Here is a 21712-nt window from a genome sequence, read left to right as displayed (position 1 = left end):
TATTAGTTTAGATAATCTTATGTTCAGATCTCAGCTCTAACTCACACTTGCTATGTCACTATAGGAAAATTACTTTCACATTACAAGTTTCTGATAAATAAAGATGGAAATATCTTTCTGTCATGAAAATTAAATAGAATGATAGTGCTTACCACTTTCTTGATCTTTGTAAGCACTTAGTAAACATTACAGTTTTTTTGTTGCAATCCATTGTGTTTCTCTCTGAAATATCTTTCATTTGCCCAACAATTTTTATTTCCAAAAATAGCAATGATAGTTGATTTTTCTCACTATCTATTTCTTGTAGCTTCTTTCTACATTAATACCTATTAACATATATAGATTCAGGATATTTTTACTGAATTTCAACCTAAAAATTATTACCTTTATATGATCTCCAGGTAAAGTTCAAACCAATCTTTCTGTTTTTTAAAGAGTTTTTTATCTAACAACAAACTTTTATTAGTATATTTGATGTTTTAACAAATATCTCATGTTTTGGATAATCCACAAAAAGACATTCAGAAGGCTCTCAGTTTTGTGTCTTCTTTAAGCTTTTTAAAATTCTCCACCCTTTTGCTCCTGTTAAATACAACTTAACAGTTAAAGAGCAGCTATAAAATGTTTAACAAAACCACTTCCTATGTACCCATGAATTCATTCCTCAAGTTTATGTTTAGTACTTATTTAATTTTCTACTCTCAGGAGTCCTAATAGATGGGTTAAATGGTATTTCTGCAAGTAGTTTAGAGATAAGTTAGTATCTACTCAATCTACAAAAGCAATGATATCTCTCTATTTGAGTTTAAATGAGAAAGAGAGTAGTGTGTGCCATGTTCAATGTTCAAGGACATGCTAAATGTAAGGAAACATGTTGTCACTAGGTAGTGTGGCTATTGGAATCAGGACAGGTAGAGATGTGTAAGTAACCATATGCATCACTGTGCACTGGCAGGGAAGCTCAGATAGAGGATTCTAAGGTTTTAAAAGTCCAGGATTAGTATATAGACCTCTCCTGTCTTCTTTCCTTGTATCTCTTGATTCTTGTTCAGAATCAGGTGGAGTCCCTTTACACTGGAGGAATAAAGGCCATGAGAATGCTGGAAGAGAATACTGAGTACTAACCTTTCATTGTTCTTTGGGGATGATGAGATCATAGCTTAAAAGATTTCTTTAGAATCATTTTGAGTCACTTGTTTGATAGTTAATGAAGCCAATGCTCCAGAACTACTAGCCCTCTAGTACTTTGGCTGGGTATGATGTTACATTTACTTCACAAAAATTCAGATGTACTTCAGTAATAAACAGTAAGGATTGATTGTGAGTACAACAATGTTAATGACTTCCTGCCAGAGTCATGTTTCCCAAGTATCAACTCTTGGGAAATTAAACAGAGTTTTTCTTTATCTCTATTTGTTTCCTAATACTTAATATTTCACATAGCTATGATTTGTTTTGTAGACTATGAGTTAGAAACTAGGATGCGTCAGCTATTGTCAGGGCTCCAGAGTGATTCATGTAACTAAAAATTCAGAATTTCAATACACATGCAAAGATCTTTAATGAAATTCTAGCAAACGGAATTGAATAGCACATCAAAAAGATCACTCACTATGACCAAGTGGAATTCATCCTTGGGATGCAAGGATGGTTTAATACAAGCAAATAGACAGATGTGACAATACCACTTCAACAGAGTCAAGGGCAAATATATATGATCTTCTCAATAGATTCAGAAAAGATATTTGATAAAATTCAACATAATTTCATTTCTTCTAAATAAAAATGCTGAACAATTTAGGAATAGGAAGAACATGCCTCAACAAAATAAATGTCATGCAATGTACACCAATAGTCAACATTAAACTGAATGGGGAAAAGCTAAAATCTTTCTCTCTAAGATTTGGATCAAGAGTGCTTATGTTCACCACTTTAATAAATATAGTCCTGGAAGTTCCAGCCAGAGCTATCAAAGGAAAATTAAGAAATAAAATTATATACATTGAAAGAAAAGTCAGTTATCACTGTTATCAGATGGCATGATCTTATATACAGAAAACTCCAAGTTATGCACTAAAACACTATTAAAACTAATAAATGAATTCTACAGAATTTTGAGGTACAAGATCAACATACCAAGATGAGTAGTATTGCTATACCCAATAGCACATATTCTGAAATAAAAATCAAGAAAACAATAATATTTGCACTGTGTACAAAAATATCTCGGAATAAATTTAACCAAAGTGATGAAAGATCCTTACAATGGAAATGATTTAAAGAATGAAACAAATTTAAAAGGCCACAGAATGTGGAAAGGCATCTGATGCTTATAGATTGGAATAATCAGTATTATTAAAACGTCCATATTAAGAGCTGGGGATTTAGCTCAATGGTTCCAGCGCCTGCCTTGAAAGTGCAAGGTCCTGCGTTCGATCCCTGGTACCAAAAAAAAAAAAGAATGATATTTCTGGGCCAGGGATTTAACTCAGTGGTTCCGGTGCCTGCCTTGCAAGCACAAGGTCCTGAGTTTGATCCCTAGTACCAAAATAAAATAAAATAAAATAAAATGTCCATATTATTCAAAGCAATCTATAGATTTAATGCAGTTGTTACATGCTACCAAAATATAAATGACATTCTTCAAGGAACTAGAAAAAAATCCCAAGAAGGAACTAACCTTGCTGACACCTTGATTTCCAAGTAATAGTTTTCAGAACTATGAAATAAGAGATTTGAGTTTTTTTAATGTCACCCCTGCTATGGTAATTTTTTATACTTCCTCTAGGAAACAGATGCATTACTTAAGGTTTGGACATGTTTATTTCAATTGATATATACTTATACTAAATGCCATGATAATATCATGTAATGGTATAGGTTGGAAAGTTTTAAGCTGGAGGCTGAATGAATGTATAGATATTGCCATAAACATATAAGGATTTCCTAAGGAAGTAAACAAGGAGAGATGATGACTTTTAATACTTCTAAAAAAAATGTTGAAGACCAATGGAAACATACACATTTTACAGATCATCATGGTTCTATGTATAAATTACCTTAGAAATAAAATTTATATTTACAATTTTTTCCAAAATATTAAAATGTTATAACATTTGGAGGGAACAGTTGCAATAGTTTTCCTTAATAAAATTATATTTGGAAAACACACAAGTCATAACCATATAAGGAACTCAAATTATTAAAATAGAAAAGAAACAATGTGATTTAAAAAGGAATGAATCCAAATAGACATTTATCAAAACAAAACATACAAATGTTCAAAATCAATAATCAGCATAGAATTGCAAATTAACTCAACAATTATATATCACTTCATACTTGTAGGAATGGCTGTAATAAAAAGAACAAGTGTTGGTGATGATGTGGGAGAAAGGAACACTTGCATGCTGCTTGTGGGAATGTAAGTTAATACAGCCAACCTGCAAAACAGTATAGAGGTTCTTCAGAAAGGTATAAACAAAACTGCAATGTGACCCAACTCATGTAAGTGAGATCATTTGTCATGTAAGTGAAGTACTTGCCTTTCTGTGTCTGGCTGATTTTACCCAATATAATACTATCTTCCAGGACAATCCATGTTGTCACAAATGGAAGTATGTTTTTAAAGGTTGAATAGTACTCCACTGGGTACACACACTGCATTTTCTTTTTCCTTGCATCAGATGATGGACTATTCTCTTTCCATTTCTTGACTCTCATGAACACTATATATATTTATATTTTTTCATGGGTGTAGAATATGACTGATTCCTACATGTGACTGCTGAAGAAATGAAAAGAGCTGCAGCTCAGTTGAACATGAATGTCTATTAGCCCTCTCTCCTTGTATTATGGGTATGGATGATTTATTTTCTGTTTCCCAGGTTCATAGATTGAGAAGAAATTTTTATTTTGCCTTAGGATGGATCATATTCAAATTTTTATCCATTGTATTAAAATAATTTAAATGATGATATCTGGGATTTTTGATCTGATGAAGTTTAGATGAGATTTGGGACTTTGTATTGCAACAGGATAAAACTTTTGAGGATCATTCCAAAGGATGAATGTGTTTTACATTTTGGATTACAAGTAACCTTTGGGACTCAGAACATGGTCAGTGGGAAACTAAATAATGTCATCCAGAAATGTTTAGGAATCAATCTCAATGTGTGAACATGTTACAAAATAGTAAAGTGGGCTTTGGAGTGTGACTAATTTAAAATCTTGAGATAGATAAGTTTGTTATCTGGGTGGGCCTCATGTACTCACAGGAGTTCATATGAAAGGGACAAAGGATAGACAAAGTTAATGGGAGATATAAAGATGGAGGTCAGAGGATTTTCAACAGCTTTTAGAAGCTGACAAGGGGAAGGACAGGCACATTTCCATATGGGCTCCAAAGGAACAAACTCTGTCAACTTGATTTTAAGCTATTGAGGCTGCATTTGGAGTTACAAACTGCCAAAGTATATGATAATAAAAGGGAGTTGTTTTGAGCCACAACATTCACTGAGATGTTTTCACTATGCAGGATTTGAAAGTTTTAGTTTTTATTCACTTCCAATAACTGGGAGAAATATTATGATTTACTTATAAAACAGGAATGATAAAAGAGAGCACACAAGTTTTATATCAAGTATATAATAACAAATGTACCCAGTGAGAAATAATCTGACAATAAAATGCAAGTTATTTGAATTTGGAAGAGACACTACACAAATATTTAGGGTATCTTTTAGAGTCACAGTTTTCACTTGCAAGGGATATTTCTTACTGTTTTTCCTTCAGTTTTTTTGATGATTTCACTTTGCATAATGCCCATTAGGTTCAAATCATATAGTAACATTTTCAGTATTATTTCCTTTATATCATATTCCATAATAGGTATGTGTCTGGACAGTTAAATAAGTAGGGAGATAGCACATGATGACTGCAGTTGATACTATAGTATTCTAGACACTTGTTAACAGAGTATATTTTAAGTGAGTTCACCTGTCCTAAATAAATGATGTGACATGATTAACATGTTAATCTGCTTGATTATAATCATCTCACTGTTGGTATTTACCTCAAAACATTATGTTGTACAGCTTAACATTTCATAGCATCTCAGATGCCCAGAGGCAGACAAGAAATAAATGATGAGAAAATTTATCTTGAATGTAAAATTGAGATAAAAGATAAAATTGATATGAAAAAGCAACTGCTTAAAATTTGCACTCCAGGAAGGTCATTATATGGTCAGAAAATTTGTTTCTGATATTTCCTCAGAGTAATTATGGAATAACACAACCTCATGTCAGAGGCTTTTACCAAATGGTTGCAATTATTTATTATAATTTGAGTCTATGTAATGAAAAAGGCCCTTGTTCTGCACAGTTTGGCTTTGCTCAGAACAGATATGAAAGAATTTTGATTACTTTGATTACATGTAAAAATAAAACTGAAACTAGCATAAAAGTTATTTAGAACATAGCAACACAGTTCTATAGGGAAAAAATTGTGCTCTGAGAGTCCTAAAATCTACCCACAATTTCATGGGGTCAAAGTAACACTGTGAATAAAATTATGGCTACTTGAGCCAAAATTCCTGATTGTAAGTCTTGATCATTTATTATCTTTGAAATGTTGCACAGGTCATAAAATCTCTCTAAGTTTTGATTTTTTAAAGTGAATAATTATTGTACAATATTATACAAATTATTATATCTATGATGAACATTACATTAATTCATAATAATAAATATAATCACTGCATAATGTAATAATACAAATATTCCATAAAATGATGCATTTAAAGTCATGTGCTTGTGCAGGAAACCACACTGTTGATTATGCCCAAAGCAGGCTACAGGCAGTCCAGGATGTAAAGAGTTAACTCCACAATTGGCATGGTTTAAAAAGTGAGTCTGACTAAAGCCCATGTGTCTCATTAGAGCACTGCAGAAGGTGTGCATGTTTGCACAATGTCCCCGCCACAGCAGAGACCAGAGAAATGGCCCCTGGACTTGTGGGCCTCAATATGAGATAACATAGCAGCCGATGTCAAAAAGAATCTCATCCAAAATCTGTTCCCAGAAATTAAACCTTCTTAACTTTAAAGAAAGGTTAATCATTAACCACAACTTATATCTGGTCTGTTCTAGTCCTAACAGGAGAGTCCTTTGTCCCTTCTTTTACAAGCCTTATCAGCAGTTTATCTCTAGCAACTACACATAATCTCTTCACCCCAATTTACCGATGATTGTGTCACCAATAAATATCAGTGGTGTAGGTTGCTCAGGATCTGTGCCTGCTTAGCTTTGACCATCCCAGTTCTCCATTTCACTTTGATTCTGTCTATAAGTCTTTCTTCTCACCTTGCATCATAGTGCCCAGCAGGAGATCAGGATTCTGTTCAGGGCCCCGCAGTATGCTTGATATTTCAAAACATCTCAACAATTTTTACTACATCATTAGTTTTGTTTTCTGTATTATTACTAAAAAATAAAACTTAGGTGAATTACTTACAATCACCAGAAGCTGAGAGAGAAACATAGAAGAGATTCTTCAAAACCTTCACTGACACTTTGATTTCAGATTTCTAGCCTTGAACACTACAAATATAATAAAGTTTGGTTGTTTGAAGCCAGTCAACATGTAGAAGTTTGTTATCACAGCCCTAGGAACTGATCTCCTCTGCAAGATTTAAAAATTTTAATTTTCATCAACTGCCACCAACTGTATTAAATATCAAGATTTATCATAAAACAGGAATGGAAGGTTTGAGGGTAGAGCTGAGAGTCCTTGTCCAGCATATGTGAAATTGTAGGTTAGACCCAAAGCTTGAAAAAAAGAGAGAAGAGAGAGAGAGAGAGAGAGAGAGAGAGAGAGAGAGAGAGAGAGAGAGAGAGATTTGGAATAGTTTAATTTGGCTACTAGAAGAAAGCTTGTGGTAGACATTGCCAATAGTCCTTAAAGCACCAATAAGAGAGATGATGACTTCCTTTTCTTCTAGAAATAAAAGAGAAATGTTGAGGAAAGAAGCAAATGTGTAAGTTATAAAAATTATTTAGGTTCTATTAAAAAGATTAGGTTATTTGTTTAGAAATAAAAATTACATTTAAAGTTCTTAAGGAAAACATTGCCATAAACACTATTTTGAGAGAATAATTGCAAAATATGGAACTGAATTTACATAGAAATTGCTTTATTGTATGATGTAAGGCTTTAATATTTTTATTTTAAATATGTTTTATAGATTTGGGGAGAAGAAAAAGGTAACATAGGAGAGTGGTATGGAGGTGCTACTATGGGAAACAGGAAGCCAATTTTGCCCAAATCTCCTGAGAGAGGATGCATGATTCCCTAGATAACTCCCCTAAAGGACAGGAAATTGAAGAGTTCATATTGTCTTTGGTTCTGCTGACTAAGGCTAAGCACAAAGGCAGGAACTCCATGGACTGAACTGTACAAAGGCCAAGTGGGTATCTCGCATTGTAGAAAAGTTTCTTGAACAAAAGTGAAAGGCTCATGTCATAAATTTGAAGTGAAATCCAGTGTACACAGGACTAATAGTTTGACTCATAGCTTTTGAATGGAAGGTAGACTGAAAGTGCATAACAAGGGAAACCAGAAGAATCTGCTATAAAAATCAATAAATATTTGAATGTGTATCTCTTGTCTTATTGGAGTTTATAGGCAATTGAAGTAAGGGAAATGCAAAGAATAAATATTCAAGTTTCACATATTTATCATGAGCAGCCAAACGACAAAAGGAACAGTCATTTCCTCATAATTAATTTAGGTGAAGTTTCAAAGATGAGTCTACTGTGAAAGTAAGTTTGTTCCTATAGCTTTAAGGAGTGCATTTTCTAAAATTTATTTTAGCACCCTTTTCACTCATAGTCCTGGGATATACTAGTCATAGTGCAAAAACCATTGCTTTAGATAAATCATTTAATTTAGCACTGAGTGTAAGACATACACTAATAGTGGCTTGCTTCTGAGATTTATAGGCTAAGAATTTTCTATAGCAAGAAGTCATAACCTACATAGAATTAGCAACTGCCATAGGTACAAGAGCAAGAGAGCTTGAGGAATGGAGAGAGATCACAGAACAAAATGGTTGATTATATCAAATCAGCAGAAATGAATTCTAACATGCAACCTAAGTGAGCTGGTACATAAACCAGACCACACCGATATTTAGCAATCCTAACAGAAGAAGAAAGCAGGCCTGATGGAACAAGAAGACATTGTAGGGCAGAGTGATACAGCTGGCAACTGCAATATACCAGTTTTGCCTTATTTTTGGTAAGTGTGGATTTTGGCCATTTTCATGGCATTATGTGAAGTAACAATGAAAATGTGAAATCTATCCAGAAGACAGCAACACAATCATGTAGGAAACTGCAGTTGTTCAATGTATGGAAGGAAATTCTCAAGAGACCTTAGAACTGTTCTAAATTATCTGGGCCAAGAATCTCTTTGAGTTATGCCACAAATCGTGAAGACAAACTTTGTAGATTCAATCTCTTCTTATGTTCAAGACCCTGAAGATACACTCAAATAAGCTTCAATTATCTCATCTTTTAAGGAATTGTACCCCTGGGGGATAGCATAAGTATTAGAGTGGTTCACTGAAAGTTCTACGCAAAGTTTTTGATATTTCATGAAATCTCAATAACATATGATACCTCTATCATTGCCATTTATTCTTATTCTTATTTTGCCACTATTGAAAAATAAAATCAGTTCTTTAACACTCTGGAATCTTTCATTTTATTCTTCATTTTCCCCTTGATAGAATGATTGCAATACAGATTCAAAGAAAGTAAACTGAAGGGAAATTTGGTGACGTGCTAATAGGCAAGCATGGCTAATATTTTAAAAGCTTAAAAATAGACCTAATGAATTACATACCTAGAAAAACAGTGTCATGTTTCTAATATGACAGTGTAACATTAATTCTATTCATGAATATGGTATCTTGTCCAGGATTTTCACCAGGGCAGATTTGACATCCTTATTCCTTAGGCTATAGATAAGAGGGTTCAGCATAGGCACAACAGTAGTATAAAACACAGAGGACACTTTTCCTTGGTCCATAGAGCTAACAGATGAGGGTTGCAGGTACATGAATGCAGCAGAACCAAAGAACATAGCAACTGCTGAGATGTGGGAGCTGCAAGTGCTGAAGGCTTTGGACCTTCCCTCAGTGGAGCGAATGTGGAAGATGCTGACTATGATGAAAATGTAGGACACAAGGATGGTTAAGGTGGGAATCAGGATGTTAAATGCACTTAAGAACAAAATCAGTAATTCATTGATATAGACACTGGAGCAGGATAGCTCCAAGAGTGGAAAAAGATCACAGAAATAATGGTTAATTACATTGGTCTTACACAAAATGAGTTTCAAAATAAAGCCTGTGTGAATTGTAGACCCAATGATACCGAAAATATAAACCCCTGCTGTGAGGCAGATGCATAGGCGGTAAGACATGATGATGTTATAAAGCAAGGGGCTACAGATGGCAACATAGCGGTCATAAGCCATTGCAGCCAGCATGTGGCATTCTGCAATAGCAAACACAGAGAAGAAGTAGAGTTGAGTCATGCATTCAGGGTAGAAGATGATGTTCTTCTCCATCACAAAGTTCACCAGCATTTTGGGGGTAATGACAGTGGAATGGCAAAGGTCAATGAAGGACAAATTGCCAAGGAAATAATACATTGGTGTGTGCAGGTGAGAACTGAGCCCGATCAGGGTGATCATGCCCAGATTCCCCACAACTGTGAGTACATAGATTCCCAGGAAGAGGAAGAAGAGGGGCAGCTGGAGCTCTGGCTGCTCTGTGATCCCAGCCAGGATGAATTCAGTGACTGTGGAATGGTTTCCTTCCATGTCCTCTGTGCAGTTTCTGAAGGGGAGAAAGACTTTTTTGTTGAAGGTACTACATTATCCTTTTCCATTTACATAAGATTTCGCCGTATTTCCAGTTAAGTATTCCTCTGATCTCTATATGATTATTTAACATATGAAATCTAAATGAAATGACAAAAACTTCATGATCTCAATAATAACAGTGTTGTATGCATTTTAGTATGTGGAGCTTCTTTCTGAAATATCCTTCATTTGTCCATATTTTCATTTCCATAAAGGAGGAGTTTTTTTTTTCACCTTGAATAGTGCTTTTTGCCATTTTCTTATTTATGCATATTATATTGAAGAGATTCACAATTAATTTCTTAAATTTTAAATATTTTCCATGATCTTAAAAAATTCCAAAGGAATATTTATATAACACAAATAAATGAACTAAAAACAAATAGAATGGACTAATGAGATGAAATAAGAACTAATAAGAAAAAAAATAAAAATAGATTAAAAAGAAGACAAGAACAATTTTAAAATTTTAAAATTGTACTTTTAAGAAAACTGTACCCTTTAGACACAAGCATAGCTGCCCAAGATTACAATGGTCTGTTTAGCCTTACTGGAAACTGACTCAAAAAAGAAAAGAAAGAGAGGGGAGAGAGAGAGAGAGAGAGAGAGAGAGAGAGAGAGAGAGAGAGAGAGAGAGAGAGGGGAGAGAGAGAGAGAGAGAGAGAGAGAGAGAGAGAGAGAGAGAGAGAGAGAGAGAGAGAGAGAGAGAGAGGGAGGAGGGAAAAGGGAGAAAGAAAAAGCTTCCTAAGAATTTTAAAGATGTAATTCAGCCCCTTTCTTTTCTCCTCTAAACTGTGCCCATGCTTTTCTTTTGTTACCATAGATTCATAAATTCCACAGGCTTCCAGGCCAGAGAAGCAGCACTATTATTTGGGCAGCATATACCTAAATTTCAAACACATGAAAAGGGTCTGCATCTAGCTTAGTCCACTAAGTGGTGACTGACAAACAGTAAGAATGCACATCTTAGGTCACTGGCTTGAGGACATGACCCAAAACACATAAATACCCTCACCCCATACCAGAATGTGCCTCTCTGTTGGGCACTTAGGCTCTATTTTCTCTGAGTGTGTACTTCTTTAACTCTACATAATAAATCTCTTTATTCCTCTTATTGACCTGTCCTGAAATTTTTTTCTGAGATGAAGTCAGAGATTCTATAACCTCCTCCATGGGGCAAGTTCAGGCCATCTGTTCTTCTGGAAGACTTCCTGGATTCCCTTCTGGTGATATGATATTACACAAAATGATGTTTTTTAGGTCCTACATTTTAACTCACATAACACCTTCAATTGTTTCTTCTTCCACCACTTTATTATAGGAAATTCCAGTTAACCCTTTTGTTAAGATCTTTCATAGTGAAATCCCTGTGAATAAGATCATTTTCAATCTGCCCATGAACATATTTCTTATGTTCACACATGGAATGAGCTTAACTCTTTATTAATTATTGAGTCATCCATTACCAGTGTTTCTTCTAGACTAAATTGCAAACTCAATATAGCTTGGCTCAGTATTTTCCATAGAAGTTTCAGTGAAAATATGAAGCTAAGAAATAAGTTAACACAGATTCAAAGTTCCTGGACAAAGACTCACACTGCCTAAGCTCTGATGAGTAAAGAAAGAAATGTTTGACATAAGGAAACCTGTGCTCATCAAGGAGCATGGTTCTTAGAATGAGGACCATTCAAGACAGGTTTATAGCCAGGTGCATCTTTCCTAGCACTGACAAGAGACTGCACAGAAAATTGTAAGGTTTTTAAGTAAAAGGTTGAGATTCAGACATACCCTTCCTTCTTCCCAGAGTTCAAGTTTGCATACTTTTCTTTTTCATTGCTGTGGAAGGAAAAGTGACTCTAAGACATGAGGAAGTGACAGTGCAACAGTATCTTTGAGTCTCTAATCCTGCTCACTGACAAAGGTGAAGCTCAAAACCTTGTGACCCTTTGTAAAGGCTGATTAATAGGTGGATTTTATATGTAGGTACAAACAATAAGAATCTGAATAGGAACAAACAATAATGCCCTCCCACTAGAATCTTGTCCCACAAGTATCAACTCTGGGGGAAAGAAACAATTAGAATTTCTCTCCCTCCCCTCTGTACCACATTTTCAAGTGTTCAATAAGTCACATGGCTGTCACTGTTCTTGTTGAATTATAAAGTAAAACAAGGATATGAAAGATGTTGTTAGAGCTCTAGTGAGATTCATGGCCAGACATTTTAGAATTCAAAATTTCACAAACAATTTTAAACATGCATTAAGGGATTATCTAAAGTTATTTCTCATACAAAGAGAAAACTAGAAAATCAGAGAAACTCATGTCTGTAAGATTTGAAATTTTATTTTCAACGACTGCTACAAATTATATATTTAGATATATCCATGAAACATTAAGTAGTTCTTGGAATGTTTTAACTTAGAAACTAAATAAAAGCAGTTTCATTTGCTCCCAACTGAAGCTAATTCATTTATTTATTTATTTATCTATTTATTTTTTAGCAGTCCATAGTTTATTCAGCAATAACAGAAGAGAACTGCCATCATGACAGACATAAGGCAGATAACAGGGGTGAATTTCTGGGGTACATTCTTTATACAGAAAAATAACTTTTAGGTTTTACAACATGTGGCAAGTATGATTTGTTGCATTAGAAATAGCATTCATTCTCTACTGCTTCCTTCCTGAAAGAATTCTAATTTTACCAGCAGAGGCAATGTGCCTTACCTGGGGAATGCCAATACCATTCCACTTTGCCAGGTTTTCCCACACTCATGCAATGGTACCTTCTAATGAGATGTGAATTCTTCTAGGGACTTTTGGGAAAAGTTTTAATCCCAAATAAAGGCCAGAATTGAAAGGAGAAAGCCCTCTGCTCCCAATGTCTAGCCTTTGATTGGTGCTGAAATGTCAGGTGCAACAAAACCATACAGCACTCATTGAGGAAATACCATGAGGACAAAAAGCAAGCATAAGGATCCCAGTAGGGGAGGACAGAAAGAACTTTGATAACATCTTTGAGCTGCCACACAAGTACCAGATTACCTAGCTAATCTTAAGTGGAATTTAAAAATTGTTCAGTGGATTCTGAGAGATTTTTAAACAGCTTTTTCAAAATTACCTAACTGTAACACTGGTTTTGGGAGTTTCATAAATAAGAGGCCAGAATGTGGCCACTGTCTAGCAAGACTTTCTTAGTTTTTTTTTTTTCATTTTTGGACCGGGGATCGAACTTGGGTCCTTGTGCTTGCACAGCAGGCGGCAAAACCACTGAGCCAAATCCCCGGCCAGGACTTTCTTAAGAAAGATGCTTCCATGAATATATATTGAATCTTGATAATTCATTTTTTTTCCATAAATCTCAATATATAGGTGCTTTCTCATTTCTAGGACCCGACACTTTAAGTTTAGTTACCACATAGACAGGATAGTTTTTGGTTATGTAGAACCAAGTAAGTACAAACAGGTAGCATTTTTACATCTTTTTGTGTAACCTATGTTAAGTGTTGCCTTACAGATATGACTTCTCTGATAGTGACCAGTTATTAATATTTTGACAACCACTCTAAGGATGAGTCAAATCAAAACCAATGAGGAATAAACAATTATATATGAATAAATTTTATATATATACATATACACACATATATTTATTAATAAAAAGGGGGATTTAAAACAAGTTTCTTATTAAAATTTATTGGAATAATCTGGAAACCAACTACAGTGACTTTCCCACAGAAGTTATTGTTAGAAATACAATTATGGGGCACACAGTATGAGGCCTGCCCTTTAGGACTATCTTGTCATATGTCAATAATTAAGCTCTGGAACTTCTTAGGAGAGACAAGTTAGCTCTAAAACATCATTTATAGGTATTATGGATTTGTCTGGTTCTAAATGAACAGTCCCTCTGGAAGACAGACTAAATTCATGCTGAACAAAACAAGTGTAGACCACAGAAGCAGACTCAACAATTTAAGGAGTTCTCAAAAATAGTGATCATCTGATCAGATTTAGAAATAAAGCCTGAGGGCATAGCTCAGTGGTAAAGCACTTGTCTACCAGAGCAAGTATAGGGAACCAGTACCACAAACAAAAAAGAAATTAAGTTATTTTTCCATCTTCCTTAGGCTTCTAGCACAAAACTCTCTAGAATTTCCATGATTTTGATCATTATAGAAGTTACTTGTTTTGCCAAGTTTTTTGTTTAAGGTTTTGTCTGTTCTGGTCAAGATTATAATGCAGGGTTAAAACCAGCTACTCGGGAGTCATGTATCTTTTTTTCTATGCAGTGGAGGACACAGAAGAAAGGGATGGCAAACTTTTTCAAAGGTCCACCTGGTGAGATTTTGGGGAGCCCACTCAAGTGGGAAAGACCAAGGAAGAACAAGGCTTCTATTAGCAGGATTATCAGGATAACATTCAGGGCAATAATCAGCTCTATTAATATGGTCTAAAAAGACTCGGTAACATTCATTTTCAACAAGTTCAGTTTGGTACAACCAGTGGCCTAGTTCTAAACTACGAAACCACTGTTGTCCACAATAAGGACAATGTGAACTGTCTGAGAACATCTGGACTTAGAAAGACAATTCTTAGTAACACCAAGAGACAAAAAATGACAGAAAGATGCCCAAATAACCAGTCCTATTAGAGCTTTGGTTTAGCAACTTCTCAGTTCAACAAACATTATTTGAAGAGTGTTAACTTTGGCTTGCACCTCAGTGTAATTCTTCAAGATTTCGATGTCTATCTTTCATTCAATTACAAGTCTCTGAACTCTGGGACCAATCCAGTCTATAATGTTATCAGTTACTTACTAGCAGCACAGATTTCAGAATAGCTCCTCTAAAACTCAGCTCCTCAAGAAAAGATAGGGCTCTAGTCTAAGTTATTCTTTTTCCTTGGGCTTTATCAGCTGGTGATGGTGTCACACAGAGGAATTTGGCTTACTCTACTTTATTGATAAGGTTATTACATTTGGTAATATAGAAAAGCTGAGAGGTCCAATGAGTCCTTTCCTGGTGCTGGTACTCTTGCCGTTGTAATACACGTAACCAAGTCTTAAGGCCTTGGCACTTTACAGCGATGTAGGGGGCTCAGGAAACCCTGGCAGTCCTCTTGAACGTGGATCCAATGAAGTCTGTCTTGGGAGAACCTCAATCTGGACCCAATCGCAGAGAAGTAGCTGATGTTGAGTTGGCTGAAGGATCTGGGAATGCGTCACATACCTGTGGGACTGTATGATTCAAAATTCAATTATTCCCCTAGCCTCTGTTGTGTTTAAAATTTAATAGTTAAAATGTGCTTGTTAGTCTTGGGATAGTAGATAAAATCTGTAACAAAACAAAGTTCCTGAGTAAATCATTCAACCCCTTGTTTGTCCGGAGAACGAATATTCCCGGACCCACTATCGGTAGAACAATCCATCACTGAGTCTGCTGACCATCAGTACATGACGATCGTGACCATATGGTCGTGACCATTACTGTGTGTGTCTGCTGACCGTCAGTACGTGACAGTCGACCACTAACCTTTGTTCTTTTTTTTCCGTGAATCTACATGTTAAACTCCCCCTCAACCCCCTATAAAAACAGCCTCAGACTCTGAGCCAGTTGCCTCTCTTAGCTATTTTGCTTTGGGAGTGCCGTCTGGCCAGACTAATAAAGGTCTGTTTTATTTTCCAACTTGTCCGGTGGGTTCCTTCCCGGGTGTTAGTCGCTGCAGTCAGCTCCTCGGAGCGTTTGGTAAGGCCCTCGGTCTTACATACCTTGTTTTCTGTTTGTGCCTTTGGGAGGTGGGAGTGGGGCGGGATTGGTTCTGAAAGACCGTGGGCAGGTTTGCGGCACAGCAGCGATGACGCAGGTGGCGGTGACTCTCTGCTGCCTCCCTGACCATTGCAGGCACCGCCCAACATCCCCGAGAAGCCATCGACACTACCAGTAAGAGGTGCTGCAAAGCCATCTTCACGATTCACTACAGCTACGCCAACAACTATGGCGGACGAGGAGCTGCGGGTGGAGCTGGCAGGGGACAGAAGGGGGGGATGTACGTCATGGCTAGCCCCCCCCACACACACACCCGCGGGAGGGAAGGCTTAGCCGGGCTTCTCAAAATGATGGCGGCGGTGACGCGCTCGCCTACGGAACTCCTCCCACATGTCAGGGCCAGCAGGAAGTGAGGTTCTAGGAGGAACTGCCAGAAGTATACTGCGACTTTGAATCCCAGATGGCCAAAGAAAGGTCTCTGGTGGGAAGACAAACCCAGCAGAAGAGTTTCAGCCGGATTCGAAGGAGGGAGGAAGATGGTCTCCTGGGGCGACCCGGGCAGAACTGGGAAACGATGCCCATCCCTGGGCACGAATTTAGGGAAGACTAGGGCTACTCTTTCTGCAGGCTTTCACGAGGTGCCGGCGGGTTAGGCGGAGTAGGAATTAAGATCGACTGCAGCTTCGGTTTCATTTCCATTCCTTTGCAGATATTACTATATCGAACCCACCTCCATTTCCCTCGTTAGTTCTCAGAAGCCAGAAGCCCCCAGAGCTAAGTGAGGATAATGGTTCCAACCGTCCAGTCTTCTCCATCCCTGCCCAGGTGGGGAGAGGGAGGAGAAATTTTATGAGTGGGAATTTCGAAAGGTAGAGTAACGGAGTTAGGGAATTGTCTACTCCTAATTCTTACACCAAAATGGGGTAACTTAGTTTTCCGAACAAAGTCAGCTTATTCTCCAGTGTGGTGGTCTCTGCCCTGAAGCTAATTTAGATATTCCCAAAGATCCATGATCTGCATAAGAAGACTGAAGAGGAAGACGAGGGCTTTTTTCCTTCTAAAACTAAAAATGTGTTGAACAATGAAAATTTATGTTATAGAAAGTATTTTCATACTTAACTATTTGAGAGTGAAATTATATTTAAAGTTCTTACTCAATATTGATGAATTTTAAATAATTTTTAGCCAGGCATGTTTTTGCATCCCTATAATCCCAGCACTCGGGATGCTGAGGTAGAGGAATTGCCATGAGTTGGAGGCCAGCCTGGGGGCTACACAGTGAATTCAAAACCAGCCTGTACTGCAGAGCAAGAGCCTGTATCAAAAAAAAACAACAACAACAAACCAAACCAAAAAAGAAGCTATAATTGTAAGAGATTTTCTTATAAAATTTACTTTGGAATGCTTTCAATTTTTATTTATGTGGACATTTAATTTGTGTTTTAAAAGTTGTTTATTATCAATGAGCATTAGTTAATAATAACCAATACTAGAGAAGTCTTCAGTACAATAATATGTGTGATGAACTGTAGGGAACAGGGAAAGACAACGTTGCTAGAACCTCTGCAGTAAGTCCTAGTCTCTTGCGAGCCACAGCAGCACACGGCAAATTAACTTATTATACAGGAAAGGTAGAAAAATGAGACTGAGAAGAAGCTGAGCATTGGGTCTGATCAGTGCTGCTCTGGGCAGCAACGACAAAAGCCCCCAGTTTACCGCACCCACCTTATTATTCAATACATCAGGAGAAACAAATATAATAAATGATTTGCAGAGAGTTCAGTACATGGAATAAACAAAGTGTAACAATCTAAGAACAATGAGGAAATGAGTAGATGAAGATTTTGTTCCTCCCAGCTGGTGTAATCTTGCCCTGGAGCAACACAGCATCACCAGATCATTGAGGTCTCAGTTGTGACCTGGGACCAAAAATGGAATTCTGTCTCAAAATGCCATAGCTGGCCTGTAGGCAGGAGAACTAGGCCTAATCCAATGGTTTTTCCCTAAAATTATGTAACATTGCTCCCGACAATGAACCATACATGTGCCTGGTTATAACCTGGAGTGGTGAGAAATGCATGAGGATTGAACACTTGTGTTTGTCATTGACAGATGTATAAAATGTGGAAAGGCAGGATGGTGTGAAGAAGCCATTTCAAGTTGGAGAAGAACTGAAAATGAAGGCAAGGCCATTGGAATGAGCCCAGAATTGATATATTATAGAGACTGACCCATCTACCATACAAGCTCTGGTAGCTCTTGCTAGTTATTAAAATATTATATATTATATATTTTCTTTATTTCATATTTTTTGTCATCACATCCTAAATTTTTATTCTTCTTAGATGCAATACTAAATACTAAAGCCAAATCCAAGAGAACAAAATACAATTATTCTTGACTTAATGCAAATATTGGGAAGCACATGAAAATTTGTTATTTATTCCTGATAGTCTGCCTTCAATGTCAACAGAAAACTTCTTAAGTGTTCATTGGACATATTTTCTTCTAATTCATTTCCCAAGCCTTCTTGCTCCTGGGTTTGCCTATGTGACTAGACCCTATTTCAAATCAATACAGGTGGAGTTGAAGTTTATCACCACCAGGAAGTGTTCTTCAAGTTACAGGACACTCCCTTCTTCTAAATATTTTAGATTGATGGTCAGTATAAAAGATAGATCTGAAGTTATTCTTTGAGAGTTTCCAAAGATAGAAACCACATGCATCATAGTAGAGCAATAATTTAAGAAAACTTATGTCTGTCATGGGCATTACAAAGGGTGATAAAAATATACAATGAATTTTTAAATTTTAAAAAAGGTACTACAGTAAAAGACACATTGCCATTAATCCTCCTCAAAATACTCCTCCTCCCTTCAAATATACTCATCCCATCCATCCTTGCTAGTTTCCAAAGCACTTCTGGAAATCCTCTTCTGTGTCTGTGAGATGTGATCACAAATATGTTAAATGTCACTGACATCTAACAGAAAGGATGGCTCATTAAAAATATTGCAGTGTGTTCTCATCAACTTTATTCATCAGATTTGGCACCATGTTATTTCTGGCTCTTCCCACTATCAAAATAACCATGAAAGGTAAACATTTTGCATGGGTGCAGGACCCTGAGGAAGCCAGGATAGTGCAATTAAAGACACAAAAGAGGATTTCCAGAACTGCTTCAGAAAGTGGCAAGAGAAGTGGGATAAATATGTATGAAGTGGGGGATATTTTGAGGATAATTAATGGTAATTCATTTTAATGTAATAATTTATTTTAATATAAACATTCATCTTATTTTTCTATCACTCCTTGTACCTTGTACACCACCTCGGAATCATCTTCTGCTTTAAAGCAACATAAGAAACACAGAAGGTAAAACATGATTCTGCCTACAGTCTGCTCCTTTAGTATCCCGATAACCCCTGAAAGTGCTAACGAAGTGAAAAACTTTTCTTTTTGAAATTCATGTACGCTTGGGTTAGAGAAAGGCAAACTTTGTATGAGAACATTATTTCAGAGACTAGGGAAGTGATGTTTTCATCCTCTTTTCAATTATGAAAACTTTTGATTACATGTATTCCTCCGTAATGGTATTTGATAAGCCATATATAGTCATAGTATTTCTCTTTTCTGATTGCTGTCCTTTTTCAAGGTGCTTTTATCAATGTTTTGGTAAAGCTTCCTCTCCATTTTGTAATCTAATTCCTGTCTCTACTCATTTTAATTGTGTACTTTCCAAAAGTTTTCAGAAACATTGGACAGTTCAGACATTTTTGCAAATGCTTGGAAAGATAAAAATTTCGTAAAACTCATTTCTATGTATCACCCACTGATATGAATAAAATTTTCTAGATTATGTTTGTGCAGTGACTATAGTAATAGAGTAAAATTTACATGCATGTAAACCTTGTAAAATCTATGCAAGCGACACAAGTGTAATACCCACATACACATGTGTTAACATATTAGCATCTGCAGATGTATGCATGGATCACATATTTTTATACCCATATATGGTTAGAAACATACATATAGGTATTTTGTTGGATACTCAGATACAGCATGAAGATACAAATGGTCAGTGTATAGAAAATCAAGTTTCTTCTGGTTTTCAAAAGAAGAAACCCTCTCTTCTCAGTATAACTGTTGGTTTTATAGGGTGAAATAAAGGCAATGTTGCATCAAGTTGTTCATGTCACATATTTGAAGGGAAGCTGAGGACAAAACAAACACTGTGCCCTGCCTGTTGGAAGAGACATATGTTTTTAAAATGCAACTTAACCTGGTTTAAATGCTCAGGCTCAGTTAAAGAAGAACAGCCCATCTGGTGTAGTGGCACATGCTTACACTACACATGTGGCTGAGGCCACAAGAAGATAAATTAGAGGCCAGCCTGGGAAATATAGTAAGGCTCTGTTTCAATATAAAATAAATAAGAGACTGAGGATGTAGTTCAGTGGTGCCACAATCACCTAGCCTGCATGAGGCCCTGGATTTCATTCCCGGTACCACCTCCCACCCCCCAGTAGCCTAGCGCTGTGCCCTGTGACACAGTATGACAATAGAGAAGTGAAGAACATGATGCTATTTTGATGATGTCCATGTTTGTCTCCTTAATGAAGTGTTGTTGAGGCCTTTGAAGCTTAGAGGCATCAGAAGGAACACACTAATGTTCTACAATCTAAAAGTGGCTGTTATGGTTTAAATATGAAGCATCTCTCAACTCAGGTATTGAGGGCCACCAAGAGGTACTGAGACTGACTGATGAAGGCTAGGACCTCCCAGAAGAATACCTCAAGTGTTTGAGTTGCTGATTTCAAATGCACCAGTAGGAGCTTGATTGGGCTGAGGGAGAAGAGGACATTTATTGTGCAAAGTCTTCCTCCCTGCCCCATCAAATGAAAAAGGTGTATGTCCCTTTTTTCACACAATCTACTTTTAGAGAATCAATAGTGAGTTGATGAAAAAGAGTTATTTGTAATTAGTTAGAAAAAAATTTCCAATTTAATTTTTTCCATATGAATAAATAATAGCTAGGCATACATTAAAGTACAGTAAAAGAAAACCAAATCTTAAATCATATAATATAGATGGAAAAACTACAACATGATCTTTTGGATAAGGGAAAATGGGGGTGGAAATGTCAGGAAAAAGTAGCAGTAGCATAGTCCAAAAACTGTAGAGCAAGAGATGTTGCATAGATTATATATCAAAATATATCAAATGAAGGCTCCCCCGCCTCCATCCCAGGCTCCTAGGGCAGTGAAGCTCAGTGGGTCCCAGCACCCAGAAGGAAGCTCCCCCGCTGCCATCACAAGCTCCTAGGGCAGAGAAGGCGAGCCACGTGGGTTCCAGAAGCACCCCTCCCCCCATGGAAATGAGAAGACACATAAACAAGCCTCAAAAACAGACTTCTGGATCACCTACAGCAACCCCAAAGGGAAACGAGATGGAGCACTCTGATACTCAACCACCTGGACTCTCTGGACTGGCAACAAAAGAGGATCTGGGAAAAATGAAATCAGAAATAATTACTCAGATAACAGCAAAGATTGTGCTCATGGTGCAAGACATGATTAATAAATCTAGAGAGGACACAGATAAAAAAATAGAGGATCAAAGGAACATGATGGAATCCCAACATAGGAAACAAATGGAATCCATAAAACAGATACAGATTTCCAAGAGATTAAAAACTCCATCAAAAGTCTGCACAGCAGAATGAACCAGTGTGAGGGTAGAATTTCACATATAGAAGATAAGATTGCAATTAGTGAGGAGGAAAAGAAAAATTGCTTTAAAATTGTAAGGGAACATGAGAAATCAATCCAGCAGCTGCTAGACGATGCAAAGAAGAATAACATAAGACTGATTGGAGTCAATGAAGAAACAGGAGAAAGTGCAGATGACATAAAAAAACTCTTCACAGAAGTGATGACAGAAAACTTCCCAAGGAGGGGAAAAGAACTTGACATACAGATAAATGAGGCATATAGGACTCCAGC

The 21712-nt window shown here is 36.6% G+C and overlaps 1 protein-coding gene, 1 long non-coding RNA gene and 1 pseudogene across 3 annotated transcripts; 1 reads left to right on the top strand and 2 right to left on the bottom strand.

Annotated features, from left to right (window-relative positions):
- Positions 1-8847: 8847 nt before the first annotated feature.
- On the bottom strand, positions 8848-10047 carry LOC147827811 (olfactory receptor 8G3-like). The gene has a single exon (XM_087212630.1). The coding sequence runs from the start codon at positions 9892-9894 to the stop codon at positions 8962-8964; it is 933 nt and encodes a 310-aa protein (XP_087068756.1). The 5' UTR covers positions 9895-10047; the 3' UTR covers positions 8848-8961.
- A 3564-nt stretch (positions 10048-13611) lies between these two features.
- On the bottom strand, positions 13612-15896 carry LOC110346961 (torsin-1A-interacting protein 2 pseudogene; annotated as a pseudogene). Its single transcript, XR_015451794.1, has 2 exons — positions 15707-15896; positions 13612-15175 (listed from the first exon to the last, which is right to left on the bottom strand). The product of XR_015451794.1 is annotated as a torsin-1A-interacting protein 2 pseudogene (transcript).
- Positions 15897-16032: 136 nt separating this feature from the next.
- On the top strand, positions 16033-17993 carry LOC110346958 (uncharacterized). Its single transcript, XR_002391253.2, has 3 exons — positions 16033-16178; positions 16890-17073; positions 17817-17993. It is a non-coding gene; the product is annotated as an uncharacterized LOC110346958 (long non-coding RNA).
- Positions 17994-21712: the final 3719 nt, after the last annotated feature.

Source organism: Heterocephalus glaber, unplaced genomic scaffold, assembly GCF_053883595.1.
Source record: "Heterocephalus glaber isolate CG9 unplaced genomic scaffold, H.glaber_assembly_v1.0 deba00001431, whole genome shotgun sequence".
Taxonomy (NCBI): domain Eukaryota; kingdom Metazoa; phylum Chordata; class Mammalia; order Rodentia; family Bathyergidae; genus Heterocephalus; species Heterocephalus glaber.
The sequence above is the reverse complement of the archived record's forward strand: the minus strand, read 5'-3'. Positions and strand labels throughout refer to the sequence as shown.